Here is a 15,790-nt window from a genome sequence, read left to right as displayed (position 1 = left end):
TGGGTGGTTTGCCCTTGGTAGAACCCTCTTGGCACCTTTTCTGTGAGGAGCTGCAGCGCTTCTGTTTCTGGTGACTGGGAGACTGGCAGGGTTTCCTTCTGGCAGGGATGTGCTTTTTGCCGTCCTCTTGGCAATCCACCCACGCTGGCCAGGCTCTGTGCCTCCCAGGCACAAATTTAGGGATTGACACCCCGCACTGCGGTGTTACCTCAGACTTTTCACGTCCTGCTGGTGCCTTATCCCATGGCTGGGAAGGACTTTTCCGTCATCACAGAGATGTTGAAACTGAGACTTTTGCAGCCTTCGAAGTTCAAAGCCCTAGGAGAGGGCAGTCCCTTACAAAATCTAATATTGACTAATATTAATAATTAATATCACCCCTGCACAGTGAGGGTGTTTGAACCTGCAGTCGTTGCTTCTGGTATTTTGCATTGTGGCAGCATGGGATCAAGATTCAAGGTGAAACTGCAGAAGTCCCAAAATTTGCCTTTGGGTTTTCTGGAATTGGTTTTCATTTCTTCAGGTAGGAGCAAATCTCCTGTTCCTTTTCATTAATTTATGACCTTCAGTATGAAGTAGGGCTTCATAGGTTAGCCTACCAGTCCCTGTTGGAAAACACCACTTCAGTGACCATTTCCAAGTTCTTTATTTGCCACAAATTTCCATAATCTCTTCTTCTTGTTTATTAGAATAATTAATGTAATTTTAGTCCTTCCTAAGTCTCAACCTACATATATCACCTGTCAGTAATACAGATAGCAGCCAAACACCCACCATCATCATCATCATTTGCCAGCACAAGACAGTTTCCAAGCTCACTCATAGCAGGAGATACCTTTGCTCCAGGCTGCTATTTCATGAGACCTTGCTGTGAATTATTTGGGAGGTGACTGAACTTCTGTGCCCTTGGCCACAGAAAGCTGCCAAAAGACCTCACACTCTTCAAAGTACTTTTGTCTGTCCCCCGTCATCTCAGTTCAGCTCTGCCCAGAGTCACCTTTGATCAGCTGCCCTTCATCTGGTGTCATTCATACTGCTGCCCCTGCAGTAGTGCTGTGGTCACATATAATAATGATGGGTAAGAATAAAGCTATTGAGACACTTCCTGAAAGAAAATTAGACATTTCTGAAAGTGGGACGTGCCTCCTCCATCTTTCACCCCTACTCAATCCTCTGTGAAAATGAACCTCGTGAATCTTTTCAAATCTATTTCAAAGGAGTTGCAAAATGAGCAGAACTGTTTCAGCTGCAAAATAGGTAACGTTTGCAAATAAGGCTGAAAACAAAATAATCTACAAAGAAATGTTTTCAGTCTGTAGGAACAATCTAGGAAAGGCTTCCTTTGAATTTTCTTGAGAGCAGCAAGTGACACAAAAAGAACACCGATGAAATAATATATGTTTCTTCACAAGGTCTTGCATTACCAAAGGAAAGTGATTCATTTTTGGTAGATGCTACTAGGAATGCCACTAGATACCTTCCTTATCTGGGTGGAGAATGTTACTTGCTTGGGGACAAGGTACCAGAGGCACACATGGAGTTCTGGCTGGTCCTGAACTCAAGTAGCAATTAACGCCTCTACGTTCCTGGACTGTGCAAAGGCAAGGATCATGGCAAAGATGGCTTTGTAAAGTTCTTTCTTTCTCCTGTTCAATCACAGATAACCTAAGTAGCATCTTTTCCAGAAAAGATGCTTCTGCTGAGAGGCTTTGGTTTTAATGCACTTACAGCTAAACAGGCAAGGGGGAAAAAAAAAAATCAAAAAATCCCAACTCCAAAACCAATCTTTATTGTGATAATTAGATAAATATATCAATTCTTGCTTCAACTGAATGTAAACATCTGACATGGAGGAAGCCTGAGCCTGGGCTCCTGATGTCAGGCAGTTCAGCAAACCCAGAGGAATCCAGGTGTGCCTGCCTTCACCAGCCACGCTCCCAGCTCTGTCAGAAATGTGCCGAGCGAGCAGAGTCACCCTGCCCTGAACCGGGGCTGCCCCTGTTTGGGGAGGCAATTGTTATAATTGTTTTAATTCTGTGAAGTGCTGAGCATCTGCTGCTCTCGCTTTGAAGGTTGGGGTTGCCTTCACTGCACTGTAATTTTGTTTAATTCCATTCCCTGCTGCTCCCTGGTATGTGCTGTGTGACCCAAGGCTGTGTCCAGTTATGGAATCAGGCCAACACAAGAATTATTCAGTTCACTGGTTCATCTGACCAAATATCCCCAAATGCCAGACAATTAGTTCACTAACTGGAGGCAGCAGGAATCTTGGACCATTCCTGCAGAATGTGTATTAATTGATGCATTAGTAACAGCAACATATTGCCCTTGTGGGGCACAGCACTTGGCTTTTGCATCTCAGCTACTGATCAGCACTGCCACAGGATGGACAGACTGGACTTCTCCCTTGAGATATCAGCCGTTAATCATTGTCATAAGATAGCCCAGCAAGATTGCTGTTTTAATAAGATAAAAAGGGAAAATAAATACTGTGCATGTCAAGGAACAACTGACAAGGCTGTGTAGTCCCTCCGTTAAATAAAGAACTTTGTTGGGCTTTGAAGTCACTGAGGGTTCAGCAGGAGAAACCTGTCCTTGTCTGCTGAAGCAGAATAAATAGGGACAGAAAGATTAAACCACACATGGGTGGCTCATCCTTACAACTTGCTAACAGCTCTCTCCCAGTGCAGTTTGAGCAGAGGCTGATGGATGCATTATGGTGTTACACTGGTATGAAGCTCTTTCCTGTTTTCCTGAGGCAGCACAAACTTGGAAAGGGCGGGAAACCTGAAATCTTTCTGGACAGGACAAAGGGAAGAGCAGCCTTTTGATTCTGAGTAGATGAAACAGTGGTTTGTAGTTGCAAGCTGAGCAGAAGCTCTGAGAATAGAGGAGCCAAAGCAGATGCTCAGTGTGTTATACTGCTGCTGTCACTGGATGAAGGTCAGGTTTGCCTCTGGCTATGGATGTGGAATTCCCCCAACTCGTAGCCAAAGCAGACAGCTCACTGCTGGAGAACAGAATCTGCATCCATGGAAGAGGCAGGATGAGCAGACTGAGGCAAAAAACCTGGGCATGGAGAAGACACAGGGCAAGGAAAATGACTGAAGAGTCCAACAGTGAAAGATTCACATGGATAACTCCCTGGAAGTGTTCAAGGCCAGGTTGGACGGGGCTTTGAGCAACCTGGTCTAGTGGAATGTGTTCCTACCCATGGCAGGGGGGTTGGAATGAGATGATCTTTAAGGTCCTTTCCAACTTAAATCATTCTATGATGAAACCAGTGTTATTCTGATCTGGTTGAGAGCTGTGAAATTAGTGTGGAGGGTTGTTGGGTAGTGTATGTGATAATAATTGTCATAAGACTCTATTGGAAGACAGTTGTTCTGATTTCATGATAGAAGTGTGAGGATTTGGTTTTAAATATAAGTTTATATTGACAAGGAGGACAAAGAGATAAGTTTTATTGAATAACTTATGCTTATCTCATAGCAGCATAATTCCTGAGACTGATTCAGGGATTCTGGGGAAAGAGTGACACATAATTGTGTATCTACAGTTTTATTATCACTTAGTGAGACATAATTATACAGGTACTTAAAGAAGCTAGACACACACATATATATGCAGAGATGTTAAATAAGGCTATTTTATTTTTTTTAAACTCTACATAGCAACCTTAACACTCTTGTAGTGAAACATTTAGCTATGATGTGGCCCACTGACGAGTACCAATGCTTATTTTCACTGCTTTCAGCACTGGTAAAGATATAAATTGAACCCATGGTGCTGCTCTTCCTTACATCTCCCAGATGTAGGTATGGAGCTCCTTCGGCTCCCTGGAGTTGTTTTGCTACATTTAATTCATCTTGGTTTTCTCTGTTCATTCACTTTGCCAGTTTTTCATTTCAGCACTGAACTGCACCACTGTGGCTTATGTTCGCTGTAAAAAATCTTTAGAAAAGTGTCAGGACAGTAAATGGGAGCAGAAGTTTTGCATTTCCAAAGGGAGGGAGATCAGCAGGGATGGCCCTGGAGTCTCGCATTATGTTGAATTATTTCTTTTTTCCTTTGTTTGTTACAGAAGCACAAGTACCAGCTTGTGTAAACCCAGCTTCATTCTCTGACTTGCTTTATGGCTTTTCAATACTCTAAGCCATGTTTTACTGTGCAGAAATCCGATGCTTATGTAAAAGGGTCACATGTTTCCAAGATGCTTCTAGCAGAATTGTGCGGGCTTAGCCCCTCGAAGCAACTTTGGTTGTTAAGCATCTGTGAAAAGATGAGCTGGAGTTTACACAGAAAAACCAAACAGGAACTGTGCTAAAAATGAATGTTTTGCATTTGCAGCTTGTCCAGAAGGATTCTTTGGGCTTGACTGCCACCAGGTGTGCAAGTGCAAGAATGCTGCTGGCTGTGACCACGTCCTGGGCACGTGCCGCTGCCTCCCGGGCTGGCTGGGAGAGACCTGCGAGCAGCGTGAGTACATCCCTGCTCCCAAACTCCCCCAGCACGGGCATGGGTTTGCCCTGGGAATGCAGGATGACCTGCCGGGGTACAGTTTTAGATAGGTCACATTCCTTTCCAAAGATGCCAAAAAAGGGAACAATTTTTGGTAGCTGCGGAAATCGTCAACATCATTTTTTTTTTTGGCCGCTGTTGGCACTCGTCAAACATGATAAGCATCAGGTTTTAAATAGCAGAGCTGTCTCCTGCCATATGACAACTCCCTGCTTTTTATTTTTGTGTGACATTAAGAGATGAAATGTTGTGTATCTGTTTCTGGTGTGTCTCATCTAATTATCAATTATAAAGTGACAGATTACAAATGCTCAGAGTGGAAAAATCAGAGCTGGGGCTGTTTTGTTATTTGAGTGTGACAAAATAGGTTTTTAACTAATTATTAGAAAAATTATTTGTTTTAAGACAAATGTCAACTTCTTAGATGTTCACAAACATGGATTATCCCACACTCTTTAAGCTAAAAAGGTGTTTGTGTGTATGTATAGCATTGTCTCTTCTGAGAAACTTTTTACTACATTTCATGGGAAATTATGTTTTTTTCTTTAGCTACATGACATTACATATGGAAACACTGAGCCTGTTTGCAAAGTTAGCAAATATGTGGGGTTTTTTAAGATCAAATATGTGGGCTTTTTTAAGATTTTCAGGTTTTAGCCTCTCAGCTTCCTTGTTTCACTTTAGGATGATTTCATGGTCTAAACTTCCTTTTGAAAATACAACTGCTGTCTGCAGGACCGTGGTGTAGAGCTGAACTCCAGAGCAGTTCCACAAGGAGCCAACTCTGATTGTTTGTGGACACTTCTGTGAACACTTCTTTAAAGCATGGGTAGTAGTTTTCTGCAATAGAGAATTGGTTTAGTTTACAAAAAAGGAGAGAAATGTTGCTCATATTGAAGCAATTCTATTCTCCAGCCATATGCCATCTTATCATCAGCCATGTTTGAGGGCAGCACTTGCTCTTCATAATATTTTTCCCTTATTTACCCCCACCATGCAACACAACCCATTTTCTTCTGCAGAATCCCCTGCTCTTGTGATTTACAGGGGAAACCTGTAAAGTTACAGGGGAACCTGCTGAATCTTCCCAGACTTTAGACATTTCTGCCAACATCTCACCAGTGCAGTCCTTTTTGCCTCCCTGTGCCCCCCATAGGAACACTTGGCCCTCCATCACCCACCACCTGATGATGCTGGTGGTAACACACTCTGTGGCTGTAGATTAATGGATTAACCACAATATAAGTGCAGAGCCAGAGTCATTTAGCCATCCCACAGAGCAGAAAAGGTGCTGCAGAACAGGTGTGGTGTTTGGTCCTTGGTCACAGCCTGGTTTTAGTGCTGAGCCACGGCATTGCAATGTGTCACCTCACCCCTTTCCTGCTCCTTACCTTGCATTAGGGACAGGAAGCTTTGTTATGTATTTCATTAAAGTCAATTAAGAAATGCAGCTCTTTGTCCATGGCCTCCTGTGCCCCCTCCCCTACTCACATTAGGAAAAAAACCTGTTTATTGTCTTGTGCCTGGGCCATTAGAGCTTTGTGCTGGTTGATTTATTCCTCAGGCTGGTGAAGATGCCAAAGCCTCCGAGGTCCCTGTAAGTAAAAGAGTGAGGTCAGTGAACGGTGCAGAGTGTAACCTCCTTTTCTCTTGGCTAAGTGAGGAATCTTCATTTCGATTTTACGACTGCACCTCGTCCACGCTGCCCCAGAGCTGCTCAGAGTAAGGCAGCCAGGGGTGGGGGAGAGTTCACCACTCCCCATCCGCACCAGGTGTTTAATATTCACCTTGCTGGTTCCTGGGACCAGCTCGAGCAGCTGGAAGGACAGCACTCGTGTGGAAGTAATCAGATTGCAGGCAATGTGCTGGAGGATATTGAGGAATAATTTTGACATCATGGGATTTGAATTGATCTTAAGCCAGCCATGCAGTGCATTTTATGCTCTGCTATCTAATTATGGGCAATAGAGACAGTGATGCCTTTTGTTGAAGCTGCCTAATGCTTTCCATTACCAGACTGTGGTTTTCAGTTTGTTTGGAAATGAATTATGTTAAACTGGGATGAAATCTGCCAAGCAAGCTCTGCCTCAGCCTCAGTCTGTGTTTGGAGATTTTATTTTTGATTTTTTTTTTTTTTTTTTTTTTTTTTTTTTTTTTTTTTGAGTGTGCACCTAAGATATTTTAGGGTTCCAAGAAAGAGATTTAGGAAAAGTATGTTGCCTATTCTTTTTTGGGGGGCTTTAATAAACTACTTCATTGAGTGTCATGGTGCCTCAGTGATACAGAAGTGAGGATCTGACATTTGGCATTTCTTTAGGACAGAGGTGTAACCTTCCTTTCTGTATACTCCATCCCTGGAAGTGTTCAAGGCCAGATTGAATGGGGCCCTGAGCAACCTGATTTAGTGAGTAACATCACTGTTCATGGCAGGGGAGTTGGAACTAGATGATCTTTATGGCTACTTCCACCCCAAACCATTCTATGATTCTATACAAACTCATTCATAGTTTGCAGTCTTTCAAAAATCAACCCAAACCTCCAGGAATCTCATGTTGAATATGATCTGTAGAAGCTAAACACAATTAAACATCTGAATTTTACCCTAATTCTATCAGTACTAAAAATACCTCTTTTTGAAGCTGTTTGGGCTCAGCAGGAACTTCACAAAAGAGGTTCCTTGCGGTAAAAAGAGAAACTTCACTGGAACACTCTTTTATCTTCTCAATAAGTGTAACAAGAGCTTTGCACACATCCTCCAAAAACCTCACACAAACCACTGGTAACCAGTCAGGGGACCTGGTGATGAGCTGGTTTTTCCTTTGGCTTGGTTATGCTATAGTTCTGGTCTGTATTGTGGAAATATTTAGTTCTGCTCCCAAAATCGAGCCAGAGCTTTGTAGGATGGGCTGAACTTTTCACTTGGCAACCAAGCTTCATTTGCAGAGCAAAATTTTAGCTGTGATGGGACTGAGCTCCTTCTCTTTCTTGTGGTTTCAACGTGAATGAGGTCCAAGTGATGACAAAAATGAACAGTGCTGAAAAGAAGTCTTGGGAGAAATGGTGTCTGAGAAACAAGCTGGGAAGCTGGAAGTCTTCAGATGGGAAGAAAAGGGCTGAGAATGTATCAGATACTGTCAACCAAGTTCACCTCTGAGACCAAGATGGTTTCACACCTCCCTTCTGTCCCCAGAGACATGTCCTCCTGCAACCCTGCATCTCCTTCACTGACACCCTCAAAGGTTTTGAGGTTTGGGTGGAAAGTCACTGTTTGGGTCTGAGCCTGGGAGATGTCACATCCAGCAAGCGCAGGACACTCTTCTGGATTAGGGATCTGGTTTTTTTTTTTGCTTCTCCAGTGCATGCCAGAAGTGCTGCAGGGATGAGAGACTCTGGCAGCTTTGTCCAAGTGCAGGAGAGCCCCTGCAAGACAGAACAAAAACCGTCCAAGGAGGTGATCCAGCTGCATCAACTCGCTTTGTATATTTTTGGGGAGATATCTGAAGAAAACAGGGTAACAGTACTGTCTGTTTTCCACCATTTAAAGCTATCCAAATTTCCAATGCAACAGGGACTGCAGGAATTTTATCACTGCCATTTTTCACAGGCAGCAGCACTGAAAGCAGAGCTGTGGCGAGCGTACGCTTGCGAGATGGCCGCGTTAAGTTTTCACCTGGGAGCCAGCTGCTTAACCAAACTCATTGAAAATATCACCCCTCTCTGACCAAAGAATGAGAGTCGGGGTGAGCGAAGGCATCCAGCTGTGAAAAATGAACACTGAAAACAATGAAGTTGTCAGTTCTCTTACCAGGATGCAAATAAATACCCGGGCTGTCGGGCTGGTGGCTCTGCTGGACCATTAGTTTAGCACAAAGACATTCCGCAGGGCCGGGGCTGACAGCTGATCCATCACCCCAGCGGTCCAACCCTTCCATAAAAACCTCTTCAGAATGTGCTATGATACATATTTTTAAGCCACATTATTGTGCTAGGCTCTCATAAGATACATTACCTCTAAACTGCAAGTGTTGCAGAGCAATTTCATTTTATGTGATCCTAATTTGCAGAATTGCTTTAAAATACGCTTTGCAGTTGTATTGGCTGATGCTGTGGTGGACTTGGTAGTACTGAGTTAATGGTTGGACTTAATGATCTTAAAGGTCTTTTCAAACCCAAACAATTCTATTATTCTATCTAGTGTCAGGTTAATAAATGGTTTTATAGATATGTATATATATATTTCTGGGAATGGTGGAGTCACCATCCCTTGAAGTGTTCAAAAAAATGAGTAGATGTGGCATCCTGTGATTTGGTTTAATGAGCACAGTGGTATTAGGCCAAAGACTGGACTTGATCTTGGAAGTCTTTTCCATCCCCAATGATTTTATGATTACATATGTTCTTAGGCACCCTTGTGATGTGAAAAGTGTATCATTAGAAGACAATTCCAACCTGATTTCCCTGGCGCTGGGTTGTGTCTCAGGTTTGCTCTGCGCAGTGCCTCCTTTGATGCTTCCTGATGGAGTTTTATGGAATTCTCTCATTACAGCCTGCCAGGGGAATAGCTACGGGCCGGGCTGCAGCAACACTTGTCACTGTCACAACGGAGCACTCTGTCATCACGTCACTGGGACGTGCCTTTGTAGCCCGGGCTGGAAAGGAGCCACCTGCCAAGAAGGTACAGTTGGAAATTCAACCTCCTGAAGATGGATTATAGGACGGAAAAGAAATAAAACATCTGCTTGGGGGAAGTTCACTGGTATTTTAACTATCAGCTCATTGCCTTGTGTTGTCACTGGTTCTGTATCCGCAATGACGTGATCGGTCCATTAAATAAATCCACGGCACCATTGCAGGGTGTAGGAGCTCAGTGTGCACGGGGCAGAGGGGGCTGAAACAGCCATAAACTGGAAAGAGAGCTGAATTTGAGGTCTGATGAAGGGAGAAAAGGTCCATAAAACTCCGAATTATGACACTGAAGTGAAGCTCTGTTTCTTTTCTGTGGCCTGATTTACCATCCCACGTGCCCGACTGATCCTCGTTGTTACCGTGCGCTGTTCCAGACGTGGGCTAAATCCAGGACATGTGAAAGGCATTGAGCCTGGGCAATTAGACCCATACGTGTGACTCAAACACAAGCCCAACTCCATGGAGCCTTAAGAAAAGAGGCTGGCAAAGAAAGGCTGCACTGCAGCTTGTGTGACCTAATCCTCTGCACCTCACCCGCTGGAAAGTCTGTCCATCCCCGTTGCAGAAGGCTCCTTGTTCTGTGCCTTCCCTGTGCTGTCAGCAGTGCCATGGAGCTGGGAATGCTGCTGTGGATGCTCCTGGGTGAGCTCGGCTTTGGTGTCAGCCCTTCACTCAGTGGCCTTCAGCATACCAAGAGGACTGTTAGGGAAAGGGGATGAAAGCTGGCAGGGGTAGAATAATATATAAATTAAGTGTATCCCCCTTTAAAACCTGATCTGAAGAGCTCTTTCCACAAAGGATCAAAAAATTGTGAAGGTACCAAACCGCTCTTGATGACATGTATGACATGACCTAAATTTTTCTGGTTTGTCTGAGAACCTCAAATACGAAACCAAAGCAAAAGTTAAAAAAGCTGTTGTCAAATCTGAAGACATTGTCAAATTACCCTTTTCCTTTAAAGAAATGTTTGGAGATTTCTTTTCTCTTTGGAAGTAAGGAGGTGGAAAAATTGTGTGAGGCTGGGGGAGCCATCCTCCTGTGACTGTGCTTTTGCAGAGTGAGAACTCACTCCTGTTGCCATCCTAAAGAGGTGTCACTCTGGCATGTGACAGAGGTTTGGGGGTTTTTGTGTTAAAAAATTAGAGTTTGTCCATCTGGTTGTGATGGGAATTAATACAAACTTGCTAAATTAAAACCAGGTAAACTGTGAAATTTCATCAGCCAGCTGTGGGCAGCAGGATTAATTGGAGAAGGAGCTGTGATTTTAAGTGAAATGTACAAAGAAATTCTGAAAAGAGGGGAATCAATAACTCCCCTCCTTGGTGTTGAGAAAGCTGGTGGGAACCAAAGGGTGTTTTTTTGTTGGTACAAACAGGAAATCTCAAGGTCATTTGGTGGGTCACAGCTAATTCACTTCATCCACTATTTTGTTCCCAGACCAGTTTTATGCTGAGTAATTCCTTATCAATCATGTCCCCATTTCTACTTGGTTGTACCTCCCACAGCATCTTCCAGGGCGAGAAGGGGTGTGAGCTGGGAAAGGGTGGTGTTTAACCTGCATCTTTCTCCTGCACTTCCTAATGGAATGTTTTGTGCTGCCTCCCCTTCCCAGGCTGCCCTCCTGGATGGTACGGTGCAAACTGCCTCCAGCGCTGTGTCTGCCACGGCCAGGCCACGTGTGACAGTGTGACAGGAGAGTGCCAGTGTCCCCAGGGCTGGACAGGGACAGCATGTGAGCTGGGTGAGTCTCATCACATCCTCCATCCCTCCAGCACCTCTGTTGCTCTGCTAGGAAATTCAGTTGTGGTGGGGTCTGGTTTGAGACAACACAGGAAAAAAGGAGAAGGCAGAGGGATGGAGAGCACTAGGTGTGGAGAGGCTGAAAAAATTGGGGTTGTTTAGTCAGAGATGAGGGAGATATTGGCACTTGAATGTACGATGGTGCTGGAAACTTGTTCAATAGATAAGAAAAATAAGCTATTCCCTGTCCCCTGGGGATGGTGAAAATAGGTAATGACCTTCATTTGAGGAGAAAAAAGTAGTAAATCCTCCAAGAGAAAAAATTATTTATTTCTAAGGAATTTTTTCAAGGGAGGCTTCAAAATCTCTGTCAATGAAGGTTTTTAAGACCAGTTTAGGTGACTCACTGTCTTGCAGAGGCATAAGTATGTTCCTCCTGGAGCTCCTCCAGCCTGGCCCTCTGTCAGTCTCCCCCATCTCATTTCAGATTGTGGGGATGGGCAGCATGGAGAGGGCTGTGGGCAGAACTGCAGCTGCCACCATGGGGTGTGTGACCAGCCCTCGGGGAAATGCGTCTGTCGTGCCGGCTGGACTGGGGACCACTGTGATGTTGGTAAGGGCAGCTCCTTCTGCAGATGCTTGATTTTAACAGCTAGCCATTTCTGCCTCCACAGTATGAAGTCCTTTTCTATTTTATGTCTTAGTTTTCCAATATTCTGTAGACCAGTCAGAATGCATGCCTGCTCACCCGATGTCTCAGCCCCACAGGCTCTGGGGCTGTGATAACCATGCCCTCTCTGCCCAACCATGCCCTTGTCCAAATCATTTTATCTCCTCCCACCTCTGTTCTCTGCCTGCTAAGAAAATGAAGGTGTTTCTCTGCCTTAGGGGTACAAGGAAGAACATACAAAAGGGAGGGAGTTTTAAGGACAATGTGCCAGATCAGCCACCTGCTGCTGAGTCTCTGTGGGTCACTGAGGGGAGCTCAGCAAAATAAACTGTGATGGTTCAGATTTACAGATCTTGCATTTGACAAAGATCCAGATCCAGATTTGACAAAACTGTTTGGCATGTTTAGAATCATCTGAATCCCTGAAATAGGGATGAAATCTCACGTGCAGTAGATACCAGGTGACTTGAAATGTGCTTTCAGCTTGGCCACTGACGTGTTGTGATTTTTGCAAGACACGAGCAGTTTTCTGATATCTCCTCAGGTGCTGAGTGCACTCAAAGCCTCAGCCAACAGCATGGCCTGTAAAGCCTTCGCAGTTCCCCCCCTTTCCTCTCTTCAGGCCTCACCTTCTCTTTGACTCTTTGCACTGAGAGGTGGAAGCAGTCTGTGGACAGAGCATGTTTTCTCTGTTCAAACAGCTGTTTCTTTGTGCGCAGTTGTGTCAAATCAAATGACATCACCATCTCTGTATCTGGATTAACACTCCAGACTACGACTAAGTAGTCTTTTTAAGCTTTCCTGTGCAGACTTATTAACAGCCAGCACTAAATGCTTTTGATATTTTTAGTATCTTCTCTTTCACTGATTTTTCTGGCCATGCACTCTGTCAAATATGCATCCCACAGTCAAGGATGATATTGGCTGGTTACCAGTGGTGGATGCTGTCCATGCAGCAGGTAGAGCTGTTGCTCTGTCTCCTCCCCCTCAGCCTGCCCCCCGGGATATTTTGGGAAGCGGTGCGAGGAGCGGTGTGACTGCGTCCACGGCTTGTCCTGCCACCACCAAACCGGAGCGTGTCACTGCCAGAAGGGATGGCGAGGGAGGCACTGTGACAAACGTGAGTGAAGGCAGGCAGTTCAGGTTGGTGCACACATTCCTCCCAAATCCAGGGCTGGTGGTGGGGCGTTTTCATTCCCACCTTGTGCCACGGGGTCGGTCTGGAGGCGCTCACGGGGGTGGGAGCAGTGGATCCACTGGATCGGGGTGGCTTTGCCCCGTCCTGCCCGGGCCCTGCCCAGCGCCCTGACGAGGGTTGGTGTCACCCCTGCAGCGTGTTTGCCAGGCCGGTTTGGCACGGGCTGTGCCCAGCGGTGCCGCTGTCCCCCCGGCAGCCCCTGCCACCACCTGACGGGCGCCTGCGGTTGTCCCCCGGGATTCACCGGCCACGGCTGCGAGAAAAGTAAGTTGGTTGTTATAAAAATGCAAACGCTTCCCGTGTAAATTAATTAAGAAATTAATTTCTTCAGTACCAACCTGATGATATAGTGCCTGAAGAGGGAGGAGACAACAACCTGACAGCAGGGAGGATGGCCAAGGGCTGCTTGTCCCTCACCCAGCTCTGAGCTCTGTGCCAGGTGCAGTTTGGGCTGGTGGGGTTTGCTCTCTCTGGGTTTGAACATCTTGGAGCAACTGGGGGCTGAACTGGATCCAAATAGGCTGAGGAGGTGACAGTGGAGCCCAGCTCCTGCCTGCAGCCATCGCTGTGCTGACAGTAAAGCAGCAGCTCAGGTTTTTCTTGGCCTTGTCCCCATGAGAGACCATCTATTCCTGCTCTCAGAGCTCATGGGAAGGGCATTATCTGGTTTTTCTTCAGCATGGAGTTTTTACCCCAGAGCTGTCTTTGGAAACAGACTGCTGCTCTGACCCCAGCTGCAGCACCCTGACTTTGTTCCTCCTTACAAAGCTTTGCCTGAGCCCTGCTTCTGCAAAAGGAAAACCAGAAATAAATAAGAATTGAAAGAATTGACATCGGTGTCCTGTATCCCCCACTAAAGGACTCTAAATCCTGACCCATAGCTAGGGCAACTTAATGGAAGTCAGACCTAAGAATTACATGTGGAAGGTCCAAACCTGCAGGCAATGTGGCTGTCAACAGGCAGAATGAAACCTGTGGAGATGTTGATGCCACAGCAGCTTTGCAAGTTTAAACTCTCTGCAAAAGGTAGAATGTCTTTATCCACATTCCTGGTCCCTTGGGAATTATACTGTTATTTTAGTCAATTTTACCTGACATTTCCCTATGATTTTTTTCTAGTGACAAGAAAATTGTATCTAGCCCTTGACAGTTGGGCACAAATTGACTGAACAAAACAAAATCAAGCAGTCAAGTAACCCCCAAGTAAATGTAATAAATCCAAAGTCCCGGAGGAGAGCGTTGTTCCATAGGCAGGGATTTTATTTAATAAATTTGAGCTCGCTCTTTGTTTGAGTGCTATATTTACCAAGACAAATTTAATTTATTGGTTTACATTTCTTCTTCCCAAAGCTTGTCCACCGGGCACATACGGGAGGAACTGTAACGGAGTGTGCCAGTGCTCTGCCGAGAACCAGGAATGTCACCCTGTGACTGGAGAATGCTCCTGCATCCCAGGGTACCACGGTGACCAGTGCCACCTCCGTGAGTACCTTTGGGGGATGCTGCCTTTTGGAGAGAGGACTGAGTCATGCAGGAGAATGTGCTGGTGCTTTTGAGTTCATCTGTATCAGTACCCTCCGTGTTGACTGAGAGAAATAGAGGTTTTTATATAGATATCTATATATAAAAATTTTAGTGTAAGAAGTTATAGTATAAGAAGTAAACATATTAATTTACAGTAATAAAAATACCTGTATTATTGCAAGGGATTAATTTAAAAACATGTATTTTAAAATTTTTAATTAAAAAATGTAATTAATTTAACATTTAAATTAATTTTTAAAACCCCCAGATTTATTAGGTAAATTCTTTCCAGTTTCATGCCATGCTAAAGAATATAAATATATCCTCTGCATTTACACCTCCCATCTTCAACTATACCTGGATATTGAGTACCTCTTTCATTTCCAAATACCAAGTCCAAAATACTTCCCGAAATCTCTGCGTGCTCAAGTAAGGACAAATGGTTATGAGAAAACAACAAGCTGCAATTGGCAATAAATCTGAGTGATTCATAAAGTCCCTTCAGTTGTAGGGCCTTCTGAGGAACAATCAAATTAAACCAACTGTTACTCTGGATTGAAAAATGGTGACTAGTGTAGAGGACAAAATGCCAACTGGCCCAATGCTCCATCATAAAAAATATTCCCAGATCCACACGCCTCATGCCGGTATTTTAGGACATCTGTAAAATTGTTTCTGCTGGAATGTGGCAGCTGATAAGAAACACATACCAAAGTAGCCAATAAAGGAGACACTTAATTACCTTTTTATTTACAACTTTAATTTTGGTTTTACTCCATGGCTTGTAATAGTCTCATTTTGAAGGGAAAAAAAAAAAAGGGGAAAAAAAAGCTGTTGTCTTTCGAGCTCAGCCTTTCTCTCTTTGGCGAACGCTGATTTTCCTTTCTTAGGAATTTAGTGTGGCCCTGCTTTAATTGCTTTTTTGGGTGACAGTTTGTATACAAAAGCCAGCTGTAACATGTGCAGCTTTAGTAAGGGTTAAACCTGTTCTTTATTCTTTGAGTAGAAGCAGGAAAGAGACTCATTTTAGACATTGGCTTTTGCGGTACCATCATGTCATCACAAGCTATTCTTTAAAATATAAATTATAAATAAAATAGAAAAGATTGATTCAATCTTCCTTTGTACATCAGTTTTTGCTGTAAGTGAGATCGAAGTCTGGCCTTCAACATTGAGACTGGAGCCATCTGGATCCATTATACATCAGATTATAATAAATGTTAGAGCAGTAGTGGAGATCAACTATTTAACGGTATCATTTTAAAAGACTTAATCATGGTCTGCCTATTACTTTTATGTAGCAATCCCTCAGGACTCATTACCTGTTTGTGTAGCACTAAATCTAAATTATAAATTATGGTAAATGTCTTCGAACTTGCTTTAGTCCTTAAGATTTTATTTCAGAATTTTAAAATTGAAAACATTAACAATGACACTGAAGTTCTGATATA

General features: G+C 44.1%; 1 protein-coding gene across 1 annotated transcript in view; it reads left to right on the top strand.

The window, feature by feature from the left end:
- The window catches only part of LOC113949163 (multiple epidermal growth factor-like domains protein 6), a 189,117-nt gene that overhangs the window by 161,226 nt on the left and 12,101 nt on the right, over positions 1-15,790 (top strand). The window contains exons 24-30 of the mRNA XM_027647410.1: positions 4,351-4,479; positions 9,068-9,196; positions 10,820-10,948; positions 11,435-11,560; positions 12,609-12,737; positions 12,951-13,079; positions 14,166-14,297. Of these exons, the coding sequence (XP_027503211.1) occupies positions 4,351-4,479; positions 9,068-9,196; positions 10,820-10,948; positions 11,435-11,560; positions 12,609-12,737; positions 12,951-13,079; positions 14,166-14,297 (903 nt within the window). The remainder of the gene's footprint in view (positions 1-4,350; positions 4,480-9,067; positions 9,197-10,819; positions 10,949-11,434; positions 11,561-12,608; positions 12,738-12,950; positions 13,080-14,165; positions 14,298-15,790) is intronic.

The sequence above is a fragment of the Corapipo altera genome, unplaced genomic scaffold, assembly GCF_003945725.1.
Source record: "Corapipo altera isolate COAL_440 unplaced genomic scaffold, ASM394572v1 113, whole genome shotgun sequence".
NCBI lineage: Eukaryota > Metazoa > Chordata > Aves > Passeriformes > Pipridae > Corapipo > Corapipo altera.
This window is presented reverse-complemented; position numbering and strand designations above follow the sequence as displayed.